Genomic DNA, 22,022 nt, shown 5'->3' with positions numbered 1-22,022 from the left:
CTCTTATACTTGGCATACATGTTTCTAAGTTTCTAGAGTATATTAAATTGTTCCCTAGGTCTAAGAGGAATTCATTGTGTCTTCCCAAGTGCCTCACTTAATTCTGGGAATGTGGGCAGTAAATATTTGGTTTAATGTAGTTTAAAAAATTGTTTTTATTTATTTTCATTCCTCAGACAAGACACCTGTATAGATGCTGCTTCATCCTTGAGAGAGAACAAGCAACCTGAAGGTTTGGAGTTAAAACAAGGTATGGATCAAATACTTAACTTTTATATAGCATTCACCAATAGTAAGTTTTCACAGTGTTCTCAGTCTGGTTTAGAGAGGTGAACAGAATAACTTATTTGATCCAAGATCAAATGAGCAAAGAGTACATGTTTTATTTCTTGATTTTTTTTTTTTAGCTACAGAATAACCGGTTATACCTTAGTGATACATAGTTGGTTGCATATGCTTCCAGATAGGTTTTAAATAGTTTCAATTTGATAATTTCTGTTATATAGCATCGGTTGCAAGACTTTGGAGATAACTGAGCAGCTTTGGGTTCTGTGTGGTAAGAAGACAAAATTGGTAAATTTTTGAGAATAGCCTTCTTTCTCCTAGAGATATTTTGTCCTCATTTACTTTCTTCCTTAAAGAAAAAAATGTTTTCTTTTAAATCAGTAGTTTTGATATAACCAGATTTAAGTCTCAGATGAAAAGGGCTAATCTTTTAAGTATCTTTTCTGTTTGTTCTCATCTCTAAGAAGAATGGAGAGTAATGTAAATTTTTCTTACTCAGATACCACCTCACATTTTTCCTTTTTCCTTGTAAATTCAAAGCAATGAGAATCTGTTGAAACCAAGAGGATTGAGTTATCTATTATGTAATCACCTGATCTTTGATGGTTTAAAATAGTTTTTATAAAACTTGAGTCAAAGGAACTTCTTCATAGATAAATCATCAGAATTTTTTAGGCATAATTTTTTAAAACTATAATCTCTTACCAATAATTAACAAATTGAAAAAAATTGGGTAATTTCATGATTTGTTCAGATTATGTGTAAAGAGACTAAAATTTAGATTTTCTGTAATTTAATTTATGTCCATGGGTTTTACTGATATTTCTGATGGTTTTGGTAATTCTCAGTGCTTTTCAGAGTTCTCTTGTATTAGCTTCATAAATAACCAGACAAAATTATTTCTTTGTGCTATGATTTCAGAGTGTTTTGTTTTGTGTTACTAGGGATTGACCCAGGGCCTTTGCATTGAGCTACATCCCCAGCCTTTTATTTTGAGACAGGGTTTCACTAAGTCACTTTATTGTCCAGGCTGAGCTTGCACTTGTGATCTTCCTGTCTCAGCCTCCCAGTGTGCTGGATTATAGGTTTATACCATCTCGCCTGGCTATATCTTTGTGCTCCTTCTGATACCCTCAGGAATATAAACTGAGATTCACATGTTCACTGGCATTTATTTGTCATATACAAATGTATGTTTAATATTTACATTATTTTCATATAGTATGATCACAATCAGATATAATCTTAGACTCCGTGTATATTAGACCACACTCCTACTTATTTTATTTCTAACCTTTTTATATCAAATAAGCAGGCAATATGGAGAATATGCTGTTAGATTATCTGGAGAGAGAATAACTTCATATAAAGGATAGAAAAGCTATAACTGGCAGGTTAACTACAGTTCCTAAGGAAAAAGGGATGGAGACTACATTGTATAAATTAGCCAAAGCTGCCTTCTAAGAGAAGATTATGGTAACTTTTAATCATTTAAAAACCAGCCACAGGGGAATAAGGAAGAGAAAATGACCTGAGTAGCCAGATGACACAATGTCTAGGTCTTTTATGCTTGCAAACTTACAGATCATATTAAGATTCTCACCTCAGGCTTCAGAAACAAGAACGCTGATGACATAAGGCATGAGACATCATAAGATTGGGGTGTATTAGGACCTCTGCAGAATTCATGCTCATGTTGGGACTGCTCTGTAGAAAGTGGTTAAACTAAGTTATGACTTTCTTCTAAGAAGGGCGTTTTTTTTTTTTTTTTTTTTTTTTTGTACTGGGGACCGAACTCGGGTCCTGGCACTTGTGAGGCAGGCAGAACCACTGAGCTAAATCCCTAGTCCGACTTTTTTCTAAGAAAGTTGGAAAATAAGTAGGGTATTTTAGAAAAATAGCTATAGAATGTCTAAAATATATGATGGTTTGTTTCATAATGGATATACATGAATTACTTTGAGGATTATGTGTAGAATATTTTCCAGGTAAATACTAGCATAGCTGAAATTTGAACCATGTAGTAAGCAATTTTCATAGAGTTGTCTAATAAGATGCAGTATATATCAGGAAATAGAAATCGTGGTAGGATCAATAAAGTTTTATTTCCTTTTTTCTAAATGAACTAATTATTGCCTATTTCTAATATGCAAAACTCAAAATTTAATACTGTATGTTTAACTTTTCTTGCATAGTTAGCTATTGTTGCTTACACTGAGCTCAATAGAAAGAGAAAATAATGCTGCTTGTGAATGCATTGCCATTTTAGTGGCTTGAGCATTTCAGAGAATTTGTTGAAGTTTATTTAGGACTAAAGCAGCCCTTTTTTTAGTAGACTAAAATAGAAAGCAGCATTGAATTTTCTCTCTGCGTTTTCAGAGTAAATCCTGTCTTATGATCTCTTATCATTCTAATATTGACAAATTACATTTTCAGTTATTTCAGCTTCTAAAATGCTCAGATATTACTCAAGTAATTAATTTAACTAGTACTAAGTATTAACTATGAGTTAAATTGTAGTTGGTATTTTTTGTCTAGTATTGATTATATTCATCTTGATAGGAAATATCCTGTCTGATACCAGCAGTGCTGAAGATGAATGTCAAATCGTAGTTTATGATGGCCTAATGTCTAAAAGTGTTGAGGTGTTTGAACACTGGTTGTGTAAGACACCTGGTGGCACTGTTGTACAGCAAATTCAAGGAATATTTGTATTTTTGGCCTTGATTGTGATGTTCCTTTCAAACTGCCCCATTTTGTAGTCCAGTGCCTAGTGAATTGTTTGTGCTTAGGAAGAATGCTTATTAGACAATTTAATTTCCTTAAGTTTTTAGTGGAAGCACAGTGAAATATACAAACTTTTCTGTTACTTCTGCATTTTTTTATTCTGGTGTAGGAAAAGAAAACATGCTAGATTAGTTTTTAGACTGATGGTTCCTTGAAAACATACTCATTTGAGTACGGGCCTTAAAATAAATAATACAATATATAACCATGTGTTATATAAAATGATCAAGTTGGTAAGCAGATACAGTATTTACTCTGAATCTTGTACATTAGCTTTCTCGTGTGAAAATTATTCTTCCTTATTAGGGAGAGACAAGCAGACACTCAAAATAATGCACATAGAGTTTTGCTTTGGTTAGAGTTAAGTCTTGCCATTTAAAAAAATGATTTAGTTGGCTCCTGTGATTGTATTTTGGCCTTGAGTTCATGAATTAGTGAATGCTAGGCAGTTTTAAGAATTAATTTGTTGGACTGGATGTGTAGCTTAGTAGTGATCTCCAGTTCCTATAAGGGATGATCAGAAGATAGAGTGAATAGTTAAATTAAACAAAATACTTATCACAGTAAAAGAAACATTGCCAACAGTGATGAAATAAATGTGTTAGAAGTGAGGGAGAGTATTTTGAATATCTCGAGGGGGATTAATGACAATGTCTTTTACTGTAATTTTAAAATTTAAGTTTTTTCTGTATTCTTCGATCATGCCTCATTGATAAATGTGTATAGTTTTTGGTAAATAAAAATGTTATGGTGTGTCCTACACCTTATTCATCAGCTTCTGATCCTTTTCCAAAGTCAAAATGAACACAAAAGGTGAATGTTTTGAATCCATTCAGTATATCAAGGCAGCCATGACTGTACAACTAAAGACATTCACAATAAGAACTTGCAGAGCTGCTTTAGCAAATAGCAAGAATATTTGGGTGAGTTTGAAGTGAGGAAGAATATTTTTAGGGGATTAATGGCAATATGTCTTTTACTATAACAACTTTTTAAGAATTTAGACGTTCACTTTATTTTTTGATCACACCATGTATATAATTATAATAGTACACATCAAATTTTTAAAATTTTGAGCCGGGCTTGGTGGCGCACACCTGTAATCCCAGCACTCAGGAGGCTGAGGCCGGAGGATCGCTGTGAGTTCGAGACCAGCTTGGGCTACATAGTGAGTTCCAGGTCAGTCTCAACTACATAGTGAGACCCTATCTCAAAAACAATTAAAAAAATTTTTTTTAATTAATTAATTTTTGAGTCAAGGTTTCTTAAGGTAGTTCAAGCTGTGCTTGGACTCATTGTGTAGTCCAGGCTGGCCTCAAACTCATTGTGATCCTCCTGCCTGAGCCTCCTGAATGCTAGGATTACAGGTGTGTGCTACCACACCTGGCTCAGTGCACATTGATTTACAAGTAAATAAAATATACCTGCTGGGGTGAATGTTTAAAAATGTTTTCAGTGATTTATGACAGAGTACTTTTTAGACTGATATCAAAGAATTCCAGGAAGTAAAGAGTGGGGCGATGTTGGAAAAAGGGGGCAAAATTTCAGTTACACAGTTTTAGTTAGGTCTTAGAGTAAATTCTGGAGCCCTACCGTATAACATTATGACTATATAGTAATATGTTGATTATATACTTGATAATCTTCAGTGTTCTCTATACAAAAAATAAGGTATGTTAAATAGCTTGATTAATTTTATCACAATGCCTACATATACCAAAATACTGCATTGTATACTGTAAACATATTCTAACTTGTCAGTTGTACTTTATAAAAGTAGGGAAAGTAACAGTTGATACTGGATTATTGATTTATTTCTAAAAATTTAAAAATTGAAGATTTTGCTACCATTTAGTAAAGGCATTAAATATAAAAACTGTATTAAACCATTTGAATTCTTAAGGTGAGAGATAAAAGATCCTCCTTATTCCTGTTTTTGCTGGTTATTGTTCCAACAGTACAATAGTGGAAGAAGCTTTTAGTAGGTAAATAGATACTAGAATAAAAATAAAGAAAAGTGAATTTGCAGTTGAATTTTACTGAAAGTAACTTTGTAGCCACAGATGAGAGAATAAATAACAGCTATGAAAAATTTAAAAAGATCATAAGAAAATGACCTTTAATTAAGAAGGCCAAGTTTTTAATGTTTACTTTGAGTATATTACTGTATAAATGTCTGGATTGGCAAATGAACTCTATTGATTCTTTCTTTGAAGACCTAAAATTCACAAGTGTTAGAGAGCCTTGTGGAGACTGAACAGAAAGTATTACAAAGGTGTCTGGGAGTTGGAAGCAGAGAATCTTGGGTACCATTGTTTTGTTTGAAAGGTTTGTATCTAGTTCCTCTTCTTCCTGGCCCCTGATTTTATCTGGGTTTATCAAATAAGTACACATGGGATTCACATTGTAAATACGAGCTTAACATCTTCAAAGGCTTTCTAAAGACTTGTTCTGGGGAAATAATGTCCATTTCAGCAGTTGTTAAACTAAGATTGTGGTGTAGCCATCATCTTACTAGACTTAAGAATTTACATTTATTTTTCATTCCTTTGAACTTTTTCAGAACTTGTTACAAGCAATGAAACTAAACAGGTTCTTCCCCCCTTTTAAATTTGTCTTAGGGTGAACATTACATTTTGTATGGTGAATTGGTCCATACTGTTTTTGTACCTTTTGAAGAATCCTCTGTTGCTTTTAAGCGTAAGACTTTTCTAAGATAATAAGGGGAAAAAGAATATTGGCAAGATTATTCACATGCACAATGTCCTGGGTCTGTTTTATGGAGAATGAAATTCAGAAAGATTTTTATTTTGTTGATAGAAATGTTAGTTTCCATATTTGTTATACCCATTTTAAACATTTTAACCTGGGACATATAGGCTCCTAGACATACTTTTAGGGCTGTATACCCTAAATCTTCAGTAGTGTTTAAATCCCTTTTGGGACACAGCGCTTTTCTGACATTGCCATCCTTGTCCACTTCATTAGGGAATGTCCATCCTGTCCAAAGGATGTTTCTGTCAAAGGGAGTGATAAGTAAGTACTAGTCTTTAATTCAGTTTTTGCAATCTTATTTAATTAGCAGTCTTGGCTGACTTTCTATCACTAAATTCTTATTTTTTTACTAAAAGAGAATTTTGTTTCAATTTTAGAAAAATTGAAAATTGAGTAGAAAGTTAAGAGAATTCTTTTATACCTGCTCACTACTTCTCCCTCAGTGAGCCAACTAATACATTATTACTTTATGTCATCATAGTACACATTAAGGTTCACTCTCTGTATTGCATATTCTACGTGTTTTGATAATTGTTTAATGACATGTATCCACTATTAGAGTATGGTACAGATACACTGCTTTAAAAATCCTGTTTCAGCTATTTGTCCCACTCTCTGCCTCACCTGATCGCCAGGAACCTGACTGTTTTACTGAATCTATTGTTTTGCCTTTCCTGTAATCTAATACAGCTAGAGTCATATAGCACATAGCCTTTTAAGACAGGCTTCTTTCCCTTTGCAATAGGTATTGAAGTTTTTCCGTGTCTTTTGTGCCTTGATGGCTCAGTACTTTTAACTGCTGACTAATCTTCCTATGTATGAAAGTATAAAAAAGCAGTGTTTATCCATTCACCTGTTGATTGCTTCCAGGTTTTGTCATTTATGAATAAAGCAATAGTGTGGACATTTTGGGATGGATGTAAATTTGAAACTCATTTAAAGAAATAGCAAGTTTAATTTTATAAGAAACTACTGAACATATTTCAAAGAAATTATCATTTTATGTGCCCACCCACAGTGAATGAGAATTTTTATTGCTCCATTCCTTGTTAGCATTTGATGTCAGTGTTTTGGACATTGGCCAGTCTAATAAATGTGTAGTAGCCTCTTTTTGTTTGCTTTTTCAATTCTCTAATGATATATGATATCAAATAGTTTTTCATGTACTTAATTTGCATTTGTATATCTTTGATTCATTGTCTCTTCAGATCTTTTGCTCATTTTTATTTTGTTCTATTTTTATTTATTTACTTTTGGTTTTTTGGAGGCAGGGTCTCCCTTTGTAGTTCAGGCTGCCTCACCTTCCCAAGTGCTGGGATTATAGGCGTGTGCCACCATGTCTGGCTTTTGCCCATTTGTAAATTGGTTTCTATGTTTTCTTATTTTGTTGAGCTTTAAGAGTTCTTTGTATATGGTATTTTTGGATACCAGTCCTTGATCCAGATGTATTTTGTGGGTGTTTTCTCCCAATATATAGTTTGCCTTTTTTATCCCTTTAATCTTGATTTTATTTAATATATACTTTCCAGGTATATATTTCCTATATATCATATTTAATAGGTGGGGTAGACCTTCTTTTCTTCTTTTTTTTTCCATTACCAGGACTGGAACTCAGGACCTTGTACTTGGAAGGCAGGTGTAGTGCTGCTGAACTAAATCTCTGGCCCAACCTTATTATTTAAGAAACCTACCAGAAGATAGATTTAGCCTGAACCAACATTTTAATCTGTAGAATTACTTCCATAGTAACTCTGAATCTGTAAGATCTAGAAAGTAATATAGAATGTTTAAGTGCAGAGGTTTTAGAAATAGATGGGTTTGAATTATGGTTTCTGTCACTTCAGCAGTGTGAACTAGGGCACGTTCCTTTAAACTGTTAGCTTTCTCGTTTATAAAGTGGGTCTTATAAATGTGAATGCCTGTTGCATTATGTTGGTATAAGGACTGAATTGAGTTAACACATGTAAAGTGCTTAGTACAAATTAAGTGCTCCATATTAACTGTTGTAAATATTTGTCATTATTTTTGCCTCGTCACTTTAATATCTTGGATGTTTATTATTATTGTTACTATTACTATTAATGTACTGGGGATGGAACCCAAGGTGCTGTACCTCTGAGCTCCATCTGTGGCCCTTTCTATGTTTTGTTTTGAAACAGGGTCTCACTGAGTTGCATAGGCTGCCTCAAACTTGTAGTCTCCTTGCCTCAGCCACACTGCGTAGCTGGAACTAGAAGTGTGTGTCGATGGGCCTGGCTACTCCTTTATGCTTGCGTTCGTTGGTTCTTTTGTGCCCTTTGGATTATAGGAAATGAGTTTAATACTTCTCCTGGATGATATTTCTTCAAATTTGCAGCGGATAAAGGGTTATCTAACAAAGTAATTGTTGTTTTGTGCTTGACTCTGGGGACAGAAAGATAAATAAAATGCTCCTGACCTGGGAAGAATTTCTCTAGTAAAAGAAAGCATGTATAAATAATTTTTTCATATCCACCTGTGTCTTAATCTTTCCTTCTTGTTAAAATGAATGAATGAACTCTATGTGCTGCCCAAATCAGCCACCCAGTTTATATGCTGGTCCCATTCCCTTTTGATACCTGCAGTTGTTTCATTTCTCTGCCTAATCAATGCCCCCTCTTGTGAACTATTGCCAGCAGCTATTTAACTGGTTATTGCTCAGTACTCATCTTGACCTAGCAATAACCCCTTTCTTTATTCTGTCTTTCTTGGTTCTTTCTTAGTTCCCTTTGATTCACGCTCCCCAATTTCTGACTTCTAAAGAATGAATGCCCCAGGGCTTGTTCTTTGAACTCTTTTCTACTTTGCCTAGTGGTTATCTTATGTAGTTGCAAGAATGACAGCTACTAATTTGTTTCTACAATTTAGACTCCCTTCTACCACTTACATATCCAGCTTAATGTATATCCAGTGAGCTTCTTAAGAGTTAACATGTTCTAGAATATATTCTAGATTCCACCCAGCTGTTCCCCTGAAAGCAACAAAAAACTAGCAAAACCTTACCTCTTCTACAGTCTTCTCCATCTCAAAAAATAGCAGTGACATTCTTTTGAATGTCCAGGACATAGCCTTGCAATAATTTTTGAGTTTGTCTTTTTACTTCCCATGATAAAATTCTGTTTGCTTTGCTTTCTAGATACTTAGAATCCAGCCATTTCGTTTGTCTTCTTAGCCTTCATTCATGGATCATCCTGATCGCCTTCTCTTCATCTGTGCTCCACTGTAGTCTCTTTTCCACACAGCAGTTTGAATGATTACTTCAAAATGTAAGAATGGTCTTCCATCTCAAAACAAAATCTGAAGTCCTTTTCCTTGGGCCCGCAAATGTTAACTTGTGATGCATCACTTTCCTTCTTGCTCACTTTGCTGCTGCCTACTTACTTGCTTCTAGTACTCCAAGCACTGTTTTGTCATGGGCCTTGCCTTTGGGGTTCTCTTTGATGGTTTGTTCTTTTCCCAGATCACTATTTGGGTCTCCACATATCATCTATAACGCTGATCAAATGCTACCTGATCTGCATGACTACTCAACACTATTTTTCTTTGAGAGCTCATTGAATTATTAGACCTAGAGTTTTACTGGGAATTGATATTAAATTTATTGAGCTATAGTCTTGAAGAAGTCACCTTCTTTTGACAGACAGAACTATGTTGTTCTGTCAGATGTCTAGTTCATAGCATATCTCAGAATATAAATGGAAGTCTGTCAGTCATGACTGCAAGTTTTAATACTTGTGATCTAATAGGTTCATGCCTGGGACTTAAATTCATTGACACCAGTGGTAAACTCTTATTTAGATCAAACCATTTTTTTTTTGTCTTTTTAAAGAGGAGACATCTCCAAGTCTGTGAAGTGTCTCCAAATCTGCTTCTGCTCTCCTCGCCTCTTCTTTCGGGACTCTTACAGTGGAGCTGATTATCAGCTAATTCTTATTACTATTGCCTGTTTATTTACTTCTGTTTAACAGTGTCAGTTATTGATATTTTCAGTTTAGCAAACATTTAAGGTTATCAGAGTATTAATTTGATTTGAATCCAGGGCCTTTTTATTGAGCTACATCCCCAAGCTTTTTTATTTTATTTTTTATTTTGAGGCATCATCTTGCTAAGTCATTACGTTGCCCTGGCTGGTTCAGACTGTGACCTTCCTGGCCCAGACTCCCAGAGTGTTAGGATTACAGGTTTGTGCCACCATGACAGGCTTGTGCAACTCTTTTATTTTTTAATTAATTATTTATTTATTTTTGGTACCAGGGGTTGAATTTGGGACCTTATGCTTGTGAGGTAGGCATGAAACTCTTTCAAATAAGTCCCCAGAGTTCTTTGAGTAAAAATGTTGACTAATTCTAAACTCTAGTATTTGGAAATGTAGGTGCTGAGATAGCTATCCTGCCTTCATTTTTTTTCTCTTTAGAGTGTTTTCATATTTTTTCAGAGATTTTGATATTATACTTTTATTTTATTAGGGATTTATTTAATCAAATGTTATGAGAAATGATAAATGACATTTTAAAAATTTTCTTAAAGATTATAGTGAGGAATTGCTCTCATATGCCAACCTGTTATTGCCCTGTGATATTAGTTTAGCTGTTGTAAAAATCTTTTCATACTGATAGTGACCAGGTGGTTCAGGTAGTGTCAGCCTTACTGGTAGTGGCTCTAGTAGCTTGTCTCGGTCCATATTTCATTAGGGCTTGCAAAGTAATGGATATGTTATTTTAAGCATCAGATATTTACATTTAAAGTTGTCTGTCTTGCAAGATTTTTAAGTTTGTATGAATTACAATTCAGATAAGGTCTCTATATTACAGTTGGTTTGTACTGAGTATCTTCCTAATCTTTGTTTCTCCTTCTCCCTCCCTTCCTTTGCAGTTTATTTCTTGAGAAGACTAAGTTTTTTTGTCATAAAGTTTTGGATTGAATCTCAGTGTTTCTTTGAACATTCCTTTGTCTCTTATATTTTCTTTAAATCGAATGGCTTAATCAGTCTGAGATTGTGAATGTTGAATCCTCCACTGAGGAAACATACTGTGTCATTGCTTTTCTTTTGTGTTCCCATCATTAGCCATTAGGATTGTGTACTATCCACAGTCACTGGTGAAAATACTCATGATTCTTTGAAGCAAGTAGCTGTGGCTTGAATGTATCTCTAAAAGTTGGTATGTTGAAAATTTAACCCCCGAGTTTATGTCAATGTGTTTGGAAATAGGCCTTAGGGAGGTGGGAGGTAAGCAAGGTTAGGAGACGCATGACAGGGAGCCCCTGTGATGTCATTGGTGGCTTTATAGGAAAAGGAGGGAGCCTGAGCAGCATACCTGCTCCCTGTCACTGTGCAGTGCCCTCCACCATCTTATCATACAGCACGAGGCCCACACTAGATGCCAGGCAGATACCTGTGCTGTGTTCCCAGTGGGCTTCCCACTCTCCAGAACCAGACAGACTTCTCTGTGACTTACTGTCTTAGATATTGTGTTACATTTTGTTATAATAACAGAAAATATAGTAAGACACTATTTACTGTTAATGCTTTTGTTGGTAATCTATTTTTTCTTCTGGAAATTTTCAGAATTTTTTTTTTAAACCCTTGAATCTGGTGTTTAATGTCTGTGTCTGAGATGTGATGCTGTGTTTTTGGCAAACCCTTTCAGGATGAAGACCATCACCTCAGATAATTTTTCTCTTAGATCAGTTTTGTTACTTATTTTCTTTTTCCACTGTCTCTTTTCTTGCTTTCTAACTTGTTCAAGTCCCTGCTCCGATGTTGCCATGTCAGTGTGCAGTGGTCACTCCTTAAAAGTGTTCTCCTGCTATTAGTCTTGTCTTGCTTTTTGTTCATAGCACCTGACACACTTCTATATTTTTAGTCCCTCTCCTACCGTGTACAGGTAAGACAGGAACTTTTTGTTCACTGCCATTCTCTTTAGTACTTAAAACACTGTCTTGTACACAAGAGGTGATCACTAATACTTGTGGGGCTTATTACATTAGATTGATGTTGAACATTATGAGTTCTTCACCCTTATCTGTTAACCTTTATTGCATACTTTAAATATATTTCTCTTCTACCCTTTGAGAGATTTCTTTAATGTTACCTTCCAGCAACCACTGAATGCTTGCTTTTGATAACTGTATTTTTAAATTCTAACAGTTCTTGTTTTCTGGCTTTTTTTTTTCACTGCACCTGCACTTGTTTATGGCTGCATTATTGGCTTCATCTCTGAAAGGATACTATGTGTTGCACTTCCCCCAGTGGATTATCTTCTATTTATGAGGATTGATTTCTTCTGTTGTTCGTCTTGGTCTGTCATTTGGTGTGGTTGGGTTCTGTAATAGGTGGCTTGAGTGTCTTCTCCAGCTCTTTAGACCACGAATGGGGGACAAAGTACACAGTGCTTGTACATGTGGCAAAGAAGGGAAAGGAAGGGAAGATAAAGAAGAGTTCAGTTGGATCAATGTATTTTGAATGGATCTAATTTAATTATTTTACTCTTTGTTCCACAGCCAACTCTTCTTTCTTGGTTCCAAGACTGTCCAAGAAAGAATTACACTTATCTGTGATATATATCTTCATCTATGCTTTTGCTTTGCTTTGATTTTTCTGTCATTCTTATCCTGTCTGCTTATGTTTTGTAAAAATCCTGCAGATTGTTTTTATTTTTAGATTTTTAAATTACCTAATACTGTGATTTTACTTCTTTCTTTTTGTACTTTTATGTTCTTGTAAAAGGTGGAAGAATTACACACATTCAAACAGCAAAGTTACTTTTACTTTCCTAACTAGGAGTTATAACCAATAGTAATTACTTAATAGTACTTTAATGTGTCTTGGTAATTTTTCATCTTATCAACATAATAGTTTTTAAAGACACATAAAAGTTTTTTTTAAAATAGTGAATAAAAAGTAATATTTAAAATTTGCATTTCCCTGATTAGAAATTAGATTGAGCGTTTTTTTCTCAAAAAATATTTATTGACCCTTTGTGTTTCCAATTTTGTGACATGCCTCACTTGTTTCTACCTTTTGCCCATGTTTTTGGTTGTTTCCTAATGATATATAGACATTCTTATATTTGTTCTTTGTACAAAAATATTTTGCTAATATTTTCTTGTAGTCTGTTCTGTCCCATAGTTTTACTTACAATTTTTTTTAGTTTTCAGAAGTTTTAACATTTTTGTTTAGCTAAATCTTTTTTTTCACCTTATCAATTTCCCTTTTGTATTTCACATAGGAGAAACATTTATTAGTTTTAACCTCAGTTATTTTACAGTTTTATACTGTTATTTTTATTATTGTACTGTCAGCACCACACCACCATTACTTTGTTACTGGGGATTTAACCCATGGTCTTCATGTTGAGATACATCTCCAGTCCTTTTTTGAATTTTTTCATGAGACAGGGTTTTGCTAAGGCTGGGCCAAATTTGTGATACTCCTGCCTCAGTCCCCCAGTGCTAGACTCCAAGGTGTGAGCTGCCATGCCTTTCTTAGCTTTTTTTTTTTTGTGGTACCTGGGATTGAACTCAGGACCTTGCGCTTGCAAGGCAGGTGCAGTGCTGCTGAGCTAAATCCCCTATCCTATTATTTTTAAATATTTTTCTTCTGTTACTTCAGGGGGTTCTTGCAGTGGATAGAATGTGTGTGTTCAATTTGCCATCTTTAGTAGGAACTCAGTTTCTTAAATACTCCCTGTTCTAGGGTTTGTCTCTTGGATTAATGTAATAATTCATTATGAAACCATTTCATAAGCATGCACTGTTTTTTTCCCCTTCCCCCCTTCCTCCCTCTCATTTGTCCATCTGTCTCACCCTCCCTCTCTCCTGTCTGTCTTTTTCTCTCCTTCCCCCTCCCCTTCCCCCCTCCCTCCCTTCATTTTACTGAGGGGTTTACAGTGTTGTGCAGAGTTACCTCTCCAGCTCCTTATTGAGGTCCTAAGGTACTCGGCTGGCCTTGAATTTGTTAACCCTTCAGTGTCAGCCTCTGGAGTATGTAGGATTACAGCCACATGCCACCACGCTTGGCTGGATAACAGCTACTTTGATAAGTGAATTATTAGCAACTAGAATACTACAGGCCCTTTTGAGGTTTAAACACTCTTGCATAAAAGTCCTTTTAATTTTTATAACACAAAATGTTTGTTGTGATTAATAATTCTTATGTTTGCATTCATTGGGTATTCTATTTAAAACTTTTAAGAAAAATCAAACCAATGATGTACAATATTTTTTCTTTATCCAGCTTTGGGAATCATTGCAGCTTCCAAGCGTTATTTATTATAGATGATAGTAAAATGTAGCTGTTACATTTTACATTCCCTTTTATTTATACCAGAAGTATATTGGATTTAAAGTGATTGGGTATTATGTAGATCTTTTTCATCTATAAATCATATGTTTAAAAAAATGTGTTCAAGGGCGGGGGATTTAGCACAGTGGTACCATCACCTGCCTCATAAACACAAGGACCTGAGTTCGATCCTCGGTACCAAAAAAAAAAAAGTGTTCTCTTCAGTCACCAAATATTTTGCTTATATGGTTTCATTCTATATTCATCACTGTGGCTCATTAAATAATACAAATAAATATTCTGATAAATAATTCCATTTATTTGTCTTTGAGAAGTGACTCATTTTGTTGTCTAGATACTGAATTTAAATGGACTGGCTTGTTTTAAAACTCTTTGGTACTTGAGTATAGTTTGGGATATGAATCAAGTTGGTAAGGTAAAAGGTAGCAGGGAAAGGAGAGAGAGAGAGAGAGAGAGAGAGAGAGAGAGAGAGAGAGCGGGAAATTGTAAAAGTACACAGACCAGAGGACAGTGTAGTAGAATGTATTGTGGTGAGTAGTTGGTCATATTACTTGTCTTCTAAACACTATTGCCTAGCCAAGCTCCTAAAGTACTTTAATCCTTTTGCACAAGTTATTTGCTCCATTTCTTTATTTGTATTGCTTTATTTTGTATTGCTCTGAAGTGCCCTAAATGGTATATAATGCTTTAGAGATCACAGATCTTACTAGAAGAGAATTAATATAAGGAGTATATCATACCCTCTTGCTTCTTTGTGGATTGTTTCATTACGTTGGCGGTTCTGCTTTTTTATGACACAAGTAACTTGGATCTAATTTTTTTCTTGCTCCCTTTTCTCTGTGCTGCTTTTTTATGTCTTTTATTGTTAATAGTTTGAATTTTCATTTTTATTATTTTTAATTGCATTTTTGGTACTTCAATTTGGACCCACTTGTCTTATTTTTCTTTTTTGGATTTCAGTAATCTTAGTTATATCATGAATATATCATGCCTTTTTATTTTTTTCTTTAGATTTTTATTAAAGCTTGAAAAAGTTAAGTAGGCTACATCGTGGTGTCATATATATACATACAAATGTCATTTAGTTCACAAATTTATTTTTGAGGTTTTTTTTACTATGAATCATGTTATTACTACAGAAACAATGTTTGAACTTTGTGAAAAGTAATTCTTAGACTTTATTAAAATAGATTTCATTCTTTTTTCTTTTTTGAGACAAGGTCTTGGCTCTGCAGTTCAGGCTGGCCTCTAACTCATTATGGAGCCTAGGCAGGTCTCAGACTAGCAACGATCCCTCTACCTCAGCCTCCCCCACATTGTGTCACTGTGCCTGGCATTCGTTGAATTTCTGATCAGATTTCATTTAAAGAAGTAGAAATAATTATCCTTTAGATTGATTTGTTACTCAGATTCTTAAGCCTATGTGAAAACCGAAGGTGTTCCTGTTTTGGAATTCTTAAATGAGCACTCATTTGTCTCTGAAGGAAAAAAAAATCACAAATATACAGTGTGTGCACACACACAGTGAGTGTTCAGAAGAACAGAACATAACCATAGTCAAATTTTTTTTTTTTTTGTACTGGGGATCGAACTCCGGACCTTGATCTTGCAGTGCAGGCGGTGGCATCACTGAGCTAAATCTCCAGCCTTCCATAGTCAAATTTTAAGGGAGTTGAATGAGGCATTTGGGGCAAATTTATTTTGTTAAAATAATACCATAAGTTTTACCTCTTCCAATTTGAGGATCATAATTGATACCCTTGCTAATATTAATAATGAGGGTAAATTATTATTGGAAATTATTCATACATTGTAAATGGTGGTTTTAAAAAAGTGAGTTACTGACTTATTCTTCTGGGATGGTGAGAATTAAATAGTGAAAAGGCTTGAAGTGTGATTTTAAATCTTCGAATAATTTGTTTCTTATAGAAGTCACTAAACTTGTTATTGAGTTTATGAAATAATGTGCTTATGCTGAATCATTTCAGGTATATATTCTACAGAGCTTTGGCATCTGTGTTACAATTATGAGGACAGAAGAACCAATGAATACATTCACCAATACTGAGTTACAGAGAACTTGGTCATTTGCATTTTGGATGATTTTGAATGTAAACAGAATATGAACTTTACAGAACACTATTTATTTAGTGATAGAATAGATGTGCCAATTTCATTTATTTATTTATTTATTTATTTATTTATTTATTTATTTATTTATTTGGTACTAGGGATTGAACTTGGGACCTTGGGCTTGCAAGTGTGCCAATTTTAATATAAAAAAGAAATAAAGCAAAGCCCCAGTTAGAAACACCCATAAAAACACAAGTTTAAAAATATTTCTTATGTAGATTATTCTTCTTTGAAATGTTGGGACTGTATATGTAATCATTTGATGCTGAATCTCTAATGCTGAGAACTTTATTTTGATTAATTGAATTTTTTTGTTTGTTTTTCTTTTTTTGGAGACAAGGTCTCACACTCATCGATCCTCCTGCCTAAGTGTCTCAAGTGCTGGCATTACAGGCATGTTGTACTATGTCTGACTGCTGATAACGTTAAAAAATAAAGGTTTTATTATATAAGTTCAAGGTAGAGTGACTCTAGCTATGATTACTTGTTAAATAAGTTTATATAAACAGGCTTAAAAATGATCTGAACTATAATTGAGAGGGTGAAATAGGAAGAAAATGGCTAAAGGGAAAGTGGGAAGGGGAAGGGAAAGGAAATAAGGGAAAAGAAAAAATTAAAAAAATGGAAACAAAGTCTTTGTAAATAGGGAAGAGTGAAGGGAGAGAATGGAAGGCAGGAGAATGGGAAAAAAACAAGAACCAAGATATATAAAGGTACAAGATAAATGATAAATGTAACTGTATTTGCTTTAAATGTACCAATAAACAATGGGAAAAAATTGATCTGAACTAAGTATAAGTATGTAGCTTAGTACACTTAGCCACTGCAGAAGTATTTGAAGGCTGTAGACCTCCTTTCCAAGGTGGTGGTGGGGTACGTTCTTCTTGAAAGTTTGTACTCACTCATGTAAGTCTCCACAGTCTTGGTGGGGTTACAGACTGATGATAATGTCAGTGACGTTCAGCTAGATTTGCCTTGTCTTTATAGTGGGTCTGCTTGTACAGATCTTTACTCATTAAATAAAGATAACTTCAGTTTTGCTGTTGTTCATTTAGATTTAGATTCATAGCAAATTAATTTTATGAAAATGTGTCTACTTAAAACTGTGTGATGTAGCATACATAGAATTGCGTAGTTGTGTCATTAGATGTTGTTCCCTAGACCCCAGGTAATAATAAGTGAACTTTAGGTATAATGTCTGTACATTATAAATCTCTTTCATTTCTCTAATAAAACATTTATTACCAAAAAGGTTGTTTGATTAAAAATATTTAGTAGAACATGATTTGCTGATTTATAATTTATGTTTTGTGGCTGCTGCTGTCAATAGGCGATTCTTTTGACATTATTCCAAGTAATTTATATATTAAGCAAAAGATAAATGGTAACTGTATCTTAGAGGAGGAAAAAAGATTTATTGTCAGCTTACATTGTTATGTAGACTTACTGTTATTATATATAGAACTTGAACTTTAAAGATATTCTTAGTTTTTTGTTTTTATTTTAAGAGAAACTGAGAGGGTTAGGGATTTGCAAAATCATAAACTTCATGGCGCAGTAAGGGTCAGGATTTACTTACTCCAGCATTCATATTTTCCCCCTCTTCCTGGTCATTCCTTATGTTTGTCTACTGTTTATTCGCTGTCTCACAACAATGTCTAGTCTGATAAATCATATTTTTCAAAAATTTATATTTTAAAGTCTCTTAAAATAACCTGTAGGTTTTCTTTCAGACTTAGTGACTACAGATTTAGAATGTTAGGTTAAAGCCTATTTATGCCCTAAAATTAACTGTTTGAATAGAGCATGGAAACACATACCTATCTATAATCTCGGCGCTGAAAAAGCTGACATCTCTCTGAAAAAAGCCAACCGACCGACCAACAAAAAAATAGATGTTAAAAAACTCAGCACTGGTTTCTTGAATTTGTTGTTGTGTAAAATATTTCTTAATGCAAACATTATATTCATTTTTTTTGTAATTGTTCTAACTATTTGGAAATGTCACTTTGGGGAGATTTAGAAAATATTCTTTGACATCAAGCAATTAAAATTGCAATGATTTTTAAATGTGTTTTCTTTGTGATTACAAAAATGTTTTATTGATTCATTTTCCGCTTTAATATTTTTTTCCCCTGTGCTGGGGATTGAACTAAGGACCTTGTGCTTGCCAGGCAGGCGCGGTGCCACTAAGCTAAATCTCTGGCCCTTTCCACTTCAAGTTTGAAATAGGGAATGTTTCTAAATTATAAGGATATAGTAGGATCAATCAAGGTCTGTAAATTGTCAGTAATAAAACCAGGGAAGTAGAATTATTTGTGTTCTTCCTAAACATTCTGTTACCAGAATTTTCCATCTGTCAATCTGTATTTTGTAAATAAGTTTCCTTTCTTATAAGAAAGATATGAAGAACACTTTGGGAATCATTACTTAAAAAACAACATCAAAATGGAGATAAAGCTTTTGCAAATGGGAAGGGGGGACCAAGAGATGAAAGGAGATGGATAGAGGAGAGAGGTAGGAGATGAAAAAATAATTAAAATATATTATACACATGTTCCAACTTCTTCCAATAAATTTAATTATTATGTACTGCAAACATGTACTATATAACATGTCTTAAAATGCCAGAGACATAAAAAAATAAATAAATTAGAGAAAAATAAATATTCAGAGTTGTAAATGATGCCTGGAAGTTGAGTAATATCCAATGCCAAGGCTAAGGTATTTGATCTGCATTTATATTTACATTTTTAGTATCAGTTTCAGAAGTTTTATAACAAGCATATTTTTAAAAATTATGGTATACTGAGTTTATTAATTAAAATGCTCTTCATGAAGACTTTTTTAATCTTAGAAAATGGCCTTAGGCTTCTTTATTGATTCAGAGCCAAGTGTTTGAAAAAGCATATAAAAAGATTTGGGTAATTGTAATGCATGTGGTGTCCAGCTTGCTGATTTTTTTTCTTTTTTGGACATTGTAAAGTATTTTAAATACCTTCTAGAGTGAAATTTTACATCTCTAATGATAAATTCTCTGTCCAAAAAGTTTCTAGCATCAGCTTTCATTTTATAATGCAGAAACCTCACTGTAATGCAAAGCATTATAACATTTTACAAAGCAGATCATGGGAACTCTGTAGGATGGAATGTTTCCCAGGGCTTTTCTATACACTTCTGAATTGGAATGAAAAATACATTAAGATTTACATGAAATTCAATCTCTTTAAAAAGTTGAGCAGTTGGGAAGAGGGTGGAGTGGGGTGTATGTAATGTGCTTGGGACTCCATGGTGGGAGGTAAAGTTGAAGTAGCCCTTTCATCGTAAATAGTAAGGAAATTCTCGTACAGGTTATTTAGGTTATATGGTTTCCTCCCCTCCTTTTTTTTGTTACAGGCAAAGGGGAAGATAGTGATGTACTCAGTATAAATGCAGATGCTTATGACAGCGACATAGAAGGCCCATGCAACGAAGAAGCAGCTGCTCCTGAGGCCCCAGAAAGTACAGTCCAAAGTGAAGCTGGTCAGATAGATGACCTGGAGAAAGACATTGAAAAAAGTGTAAATGAAATTCTGGGACTGGCAGAGTCTAGCCCAAAGGAACCCAAAGCAGCCACCCTGACTGTTCCTCCACCAGAAGATGTTCAACCTTCTGCACAGCAACTGGAGCTGCTAGAACTTGAGATGAGGGCAAGAGCAATTAAGGCCCTAATGAAAGCTGGTGATATAAAAAAGCCAGCCTAGTTATTTAAATTGAATTTGAATTTTAGATGTGTTCAAACATAGCCACATCATAAAAATTTGTATCTGAAGTTTATTTGGATCTTATGTGGTATTTCTCATGTAACCATCATTAGGTAAATTCATCTTAGGCCTAAGATACCTTTTTTAAGAAAAACTTTTATAGGTGTGCGTTTGAACTCATGGCAAATACAATTGGATAGCCTGGATACTTTTTTTTAGATGATTATTTAGCTATGTCTGCAAATTAATATCTTAAGAGCTATTAAGAAAGTTATGGTATTTTTCTTTGTTTTTAAATGTTTTGGCCCCAAAAGCTTTAAGAAAGATTGACCAAGCATGTTTCTCTTAAGGTTACTTATATCTTGCAATAGAATACTAAATTATTGCTCCTAGATTTGTCATGAAATTTAGTTTTGCATATATGTACTTTCAAAATATGTACTGTTTTGAAGATGCTGTTTGTGGATGTGGATTTCCTAGTTAAACTGAGTAGTAGTTTCCATTTTAAGGCCTAATAATCTGAAATGGCTGAGAAAAACTTTTTATAAAGAAAGAGAGGACTCAGTTTAAGGCAGTGATTTGCAGTGTAGAGCTAATTGTTCATGTTTAATTGCAGCAGACAAGCCTTTTTAGCAGGTATTTGATCCTATTAGATACTTTGTTCGCTTTTTTTTCTTCACTAAAAAGGAACAAATTTTCATTTACATTCCAATCAGGAAAAGAAGGATATTTTATCATACAGGGTTTCATTGGGTGTTGTTGCTTGAAGCTGTGATGTGCTATACTTGCGTGAATCAAAATAATAAAAGACTATCATTCTGGATGTGAAGACTTTTGATACTTTTCCAGGAACAAAATTAATTTCAAGAACCTTTGATAAGTTGATGTTACAATTAATCTAATTTTATATAGATTTTATAAACAAATTAGCATCCTGCCACAATTACACCTTTCTCCCCACTACCAAGCAGTTGTTTGATACCAAAATAAATTTAAGTAGGGTCCCTTAGCTTAAATTTTTTCTAAAGTGCAGATCTTGAGCTAATTTTTATATTTGGTTACAAATATGGTATATTTTATTTAGAAGCCATACTCTACTGATGTAGTTTGAACATTTCCCTTATACACAATTTTCTGGGATTGTGTTTTATTAGCTGATTTAATTATAGTTAATTTTGAAGGGTTTTTAAATAGAAATTTCTGTTCCAACTTAATAGTACAGAATAAACTTTATTACTACTTACTAATTATTAAGCAGACAATATCTATGTGCTTAAACATGTAAGAGTAGAAAAAGGTCAGAGTGTTACAGATGTTTAAAGTGACCGTCTTCATGAAGCACTATATCTGTTCAGTGTGCAAAATGGTTTAGAGGATTTGATTGCAGTTATGTACGAGATAGAATAAACTGAACAATTAGAGGCTAGATTCTTGCCTTTTAAAAAATCAATTTTTTTCTCTTATCCTTTTTTATTTTTAATGTTGAAAGATTTAAGAACTGTCTGAAAATGGCTGGCTAGAAAATAGGAAAGTGTTTTAGAAAGTGTAGGCAGTGCCCAAGAAAACACCCTTAGTGATCTGATGGCGCCATTTAAATCATGAGCTCTCAGTGACTACCTCTGAGGTCTTCAGTCCTGTTCGAATCTTAAAGTCAGAGATGTACAGAATAGACTGTAGTGTGGAGTAGACTGAATTCTCTGAAGTATAAATGCAGCTTCTTTTATGCTTGATGATTCCCTTTAAATAAGGAAAATGTTTAGGCAATAATTAGTAATTAAGTTAAACAAAAAATGGCAACTGAATTTTCCATTTAGTGTAAAATATTCCTAATTGACTAGGAACTTCACTCAGTCCCTGGATGTTGGGTGGCAACTGATATCCTCTGTATTGGTGAGCACTTGTGACCAGTACTAGACCTTGGCCCACTTCAGATGTTTCTACATATTCAGATATATCCCAGAAACCTGTCAATGAAC

General features: G+C 34.0%; 1 protein-coding gene across 2 annotated transcripts in view; it reads left to right on the top strand.

The window, feature by feature from the left end:
• Caap1 (caspase activity and apoptosis inhibitor 1) overlaps nucleotides 1–21,041 on the top strand; it is a 46,925-nt gene extending 25,884 nt beyond the window's left edge. For both annotated transcript variants that reach the window (XM_033759076.1, XM_010627012.3), the window contains exons 6-7: nucleotides 177–250; nucleotides 19,700–21,041. In XM_033759076.1, coding sequence (XP_033614967.1) covers nucleotides 177–250; nucleotides 19,700–20,046 — 421 coding nt within the window. In that variant the 3' untranslated portion in view covers nucleotides 20,047–21,041. The remainder of the gene's footprint in view (nucleotides 1–176; nucleotides 251–19,699) is intronic.
• The last annotated feature ends 981 nt before the right edge of the window (nucleotides 21,042–22,022 follow it).

The sequence above is a fragment of the Fukomys damarensis genome, unplaced genomic scaffold (assembly GCF_012274545.1).
Source record: "Fukomys damarensis isolate Sample0158 unplaced genomic scaffold, DMR_v1.0_HiC HiC_scaffold_36, whole genome shotgun sequence".
In the NCBI taxonomy this organism is placed as follows: domain Eukaryota; kingdom Metazoa; phylum Chordata; class Mammalia; order Rodentia; family Bathyergidae; genus Fukomys; species Fukomys damarensis.
The sequence above is the reverse complement of the archived record's forward strand: the minus strand, read 5'-3'. Positions and strand labels throughout refer to the sequence as shown.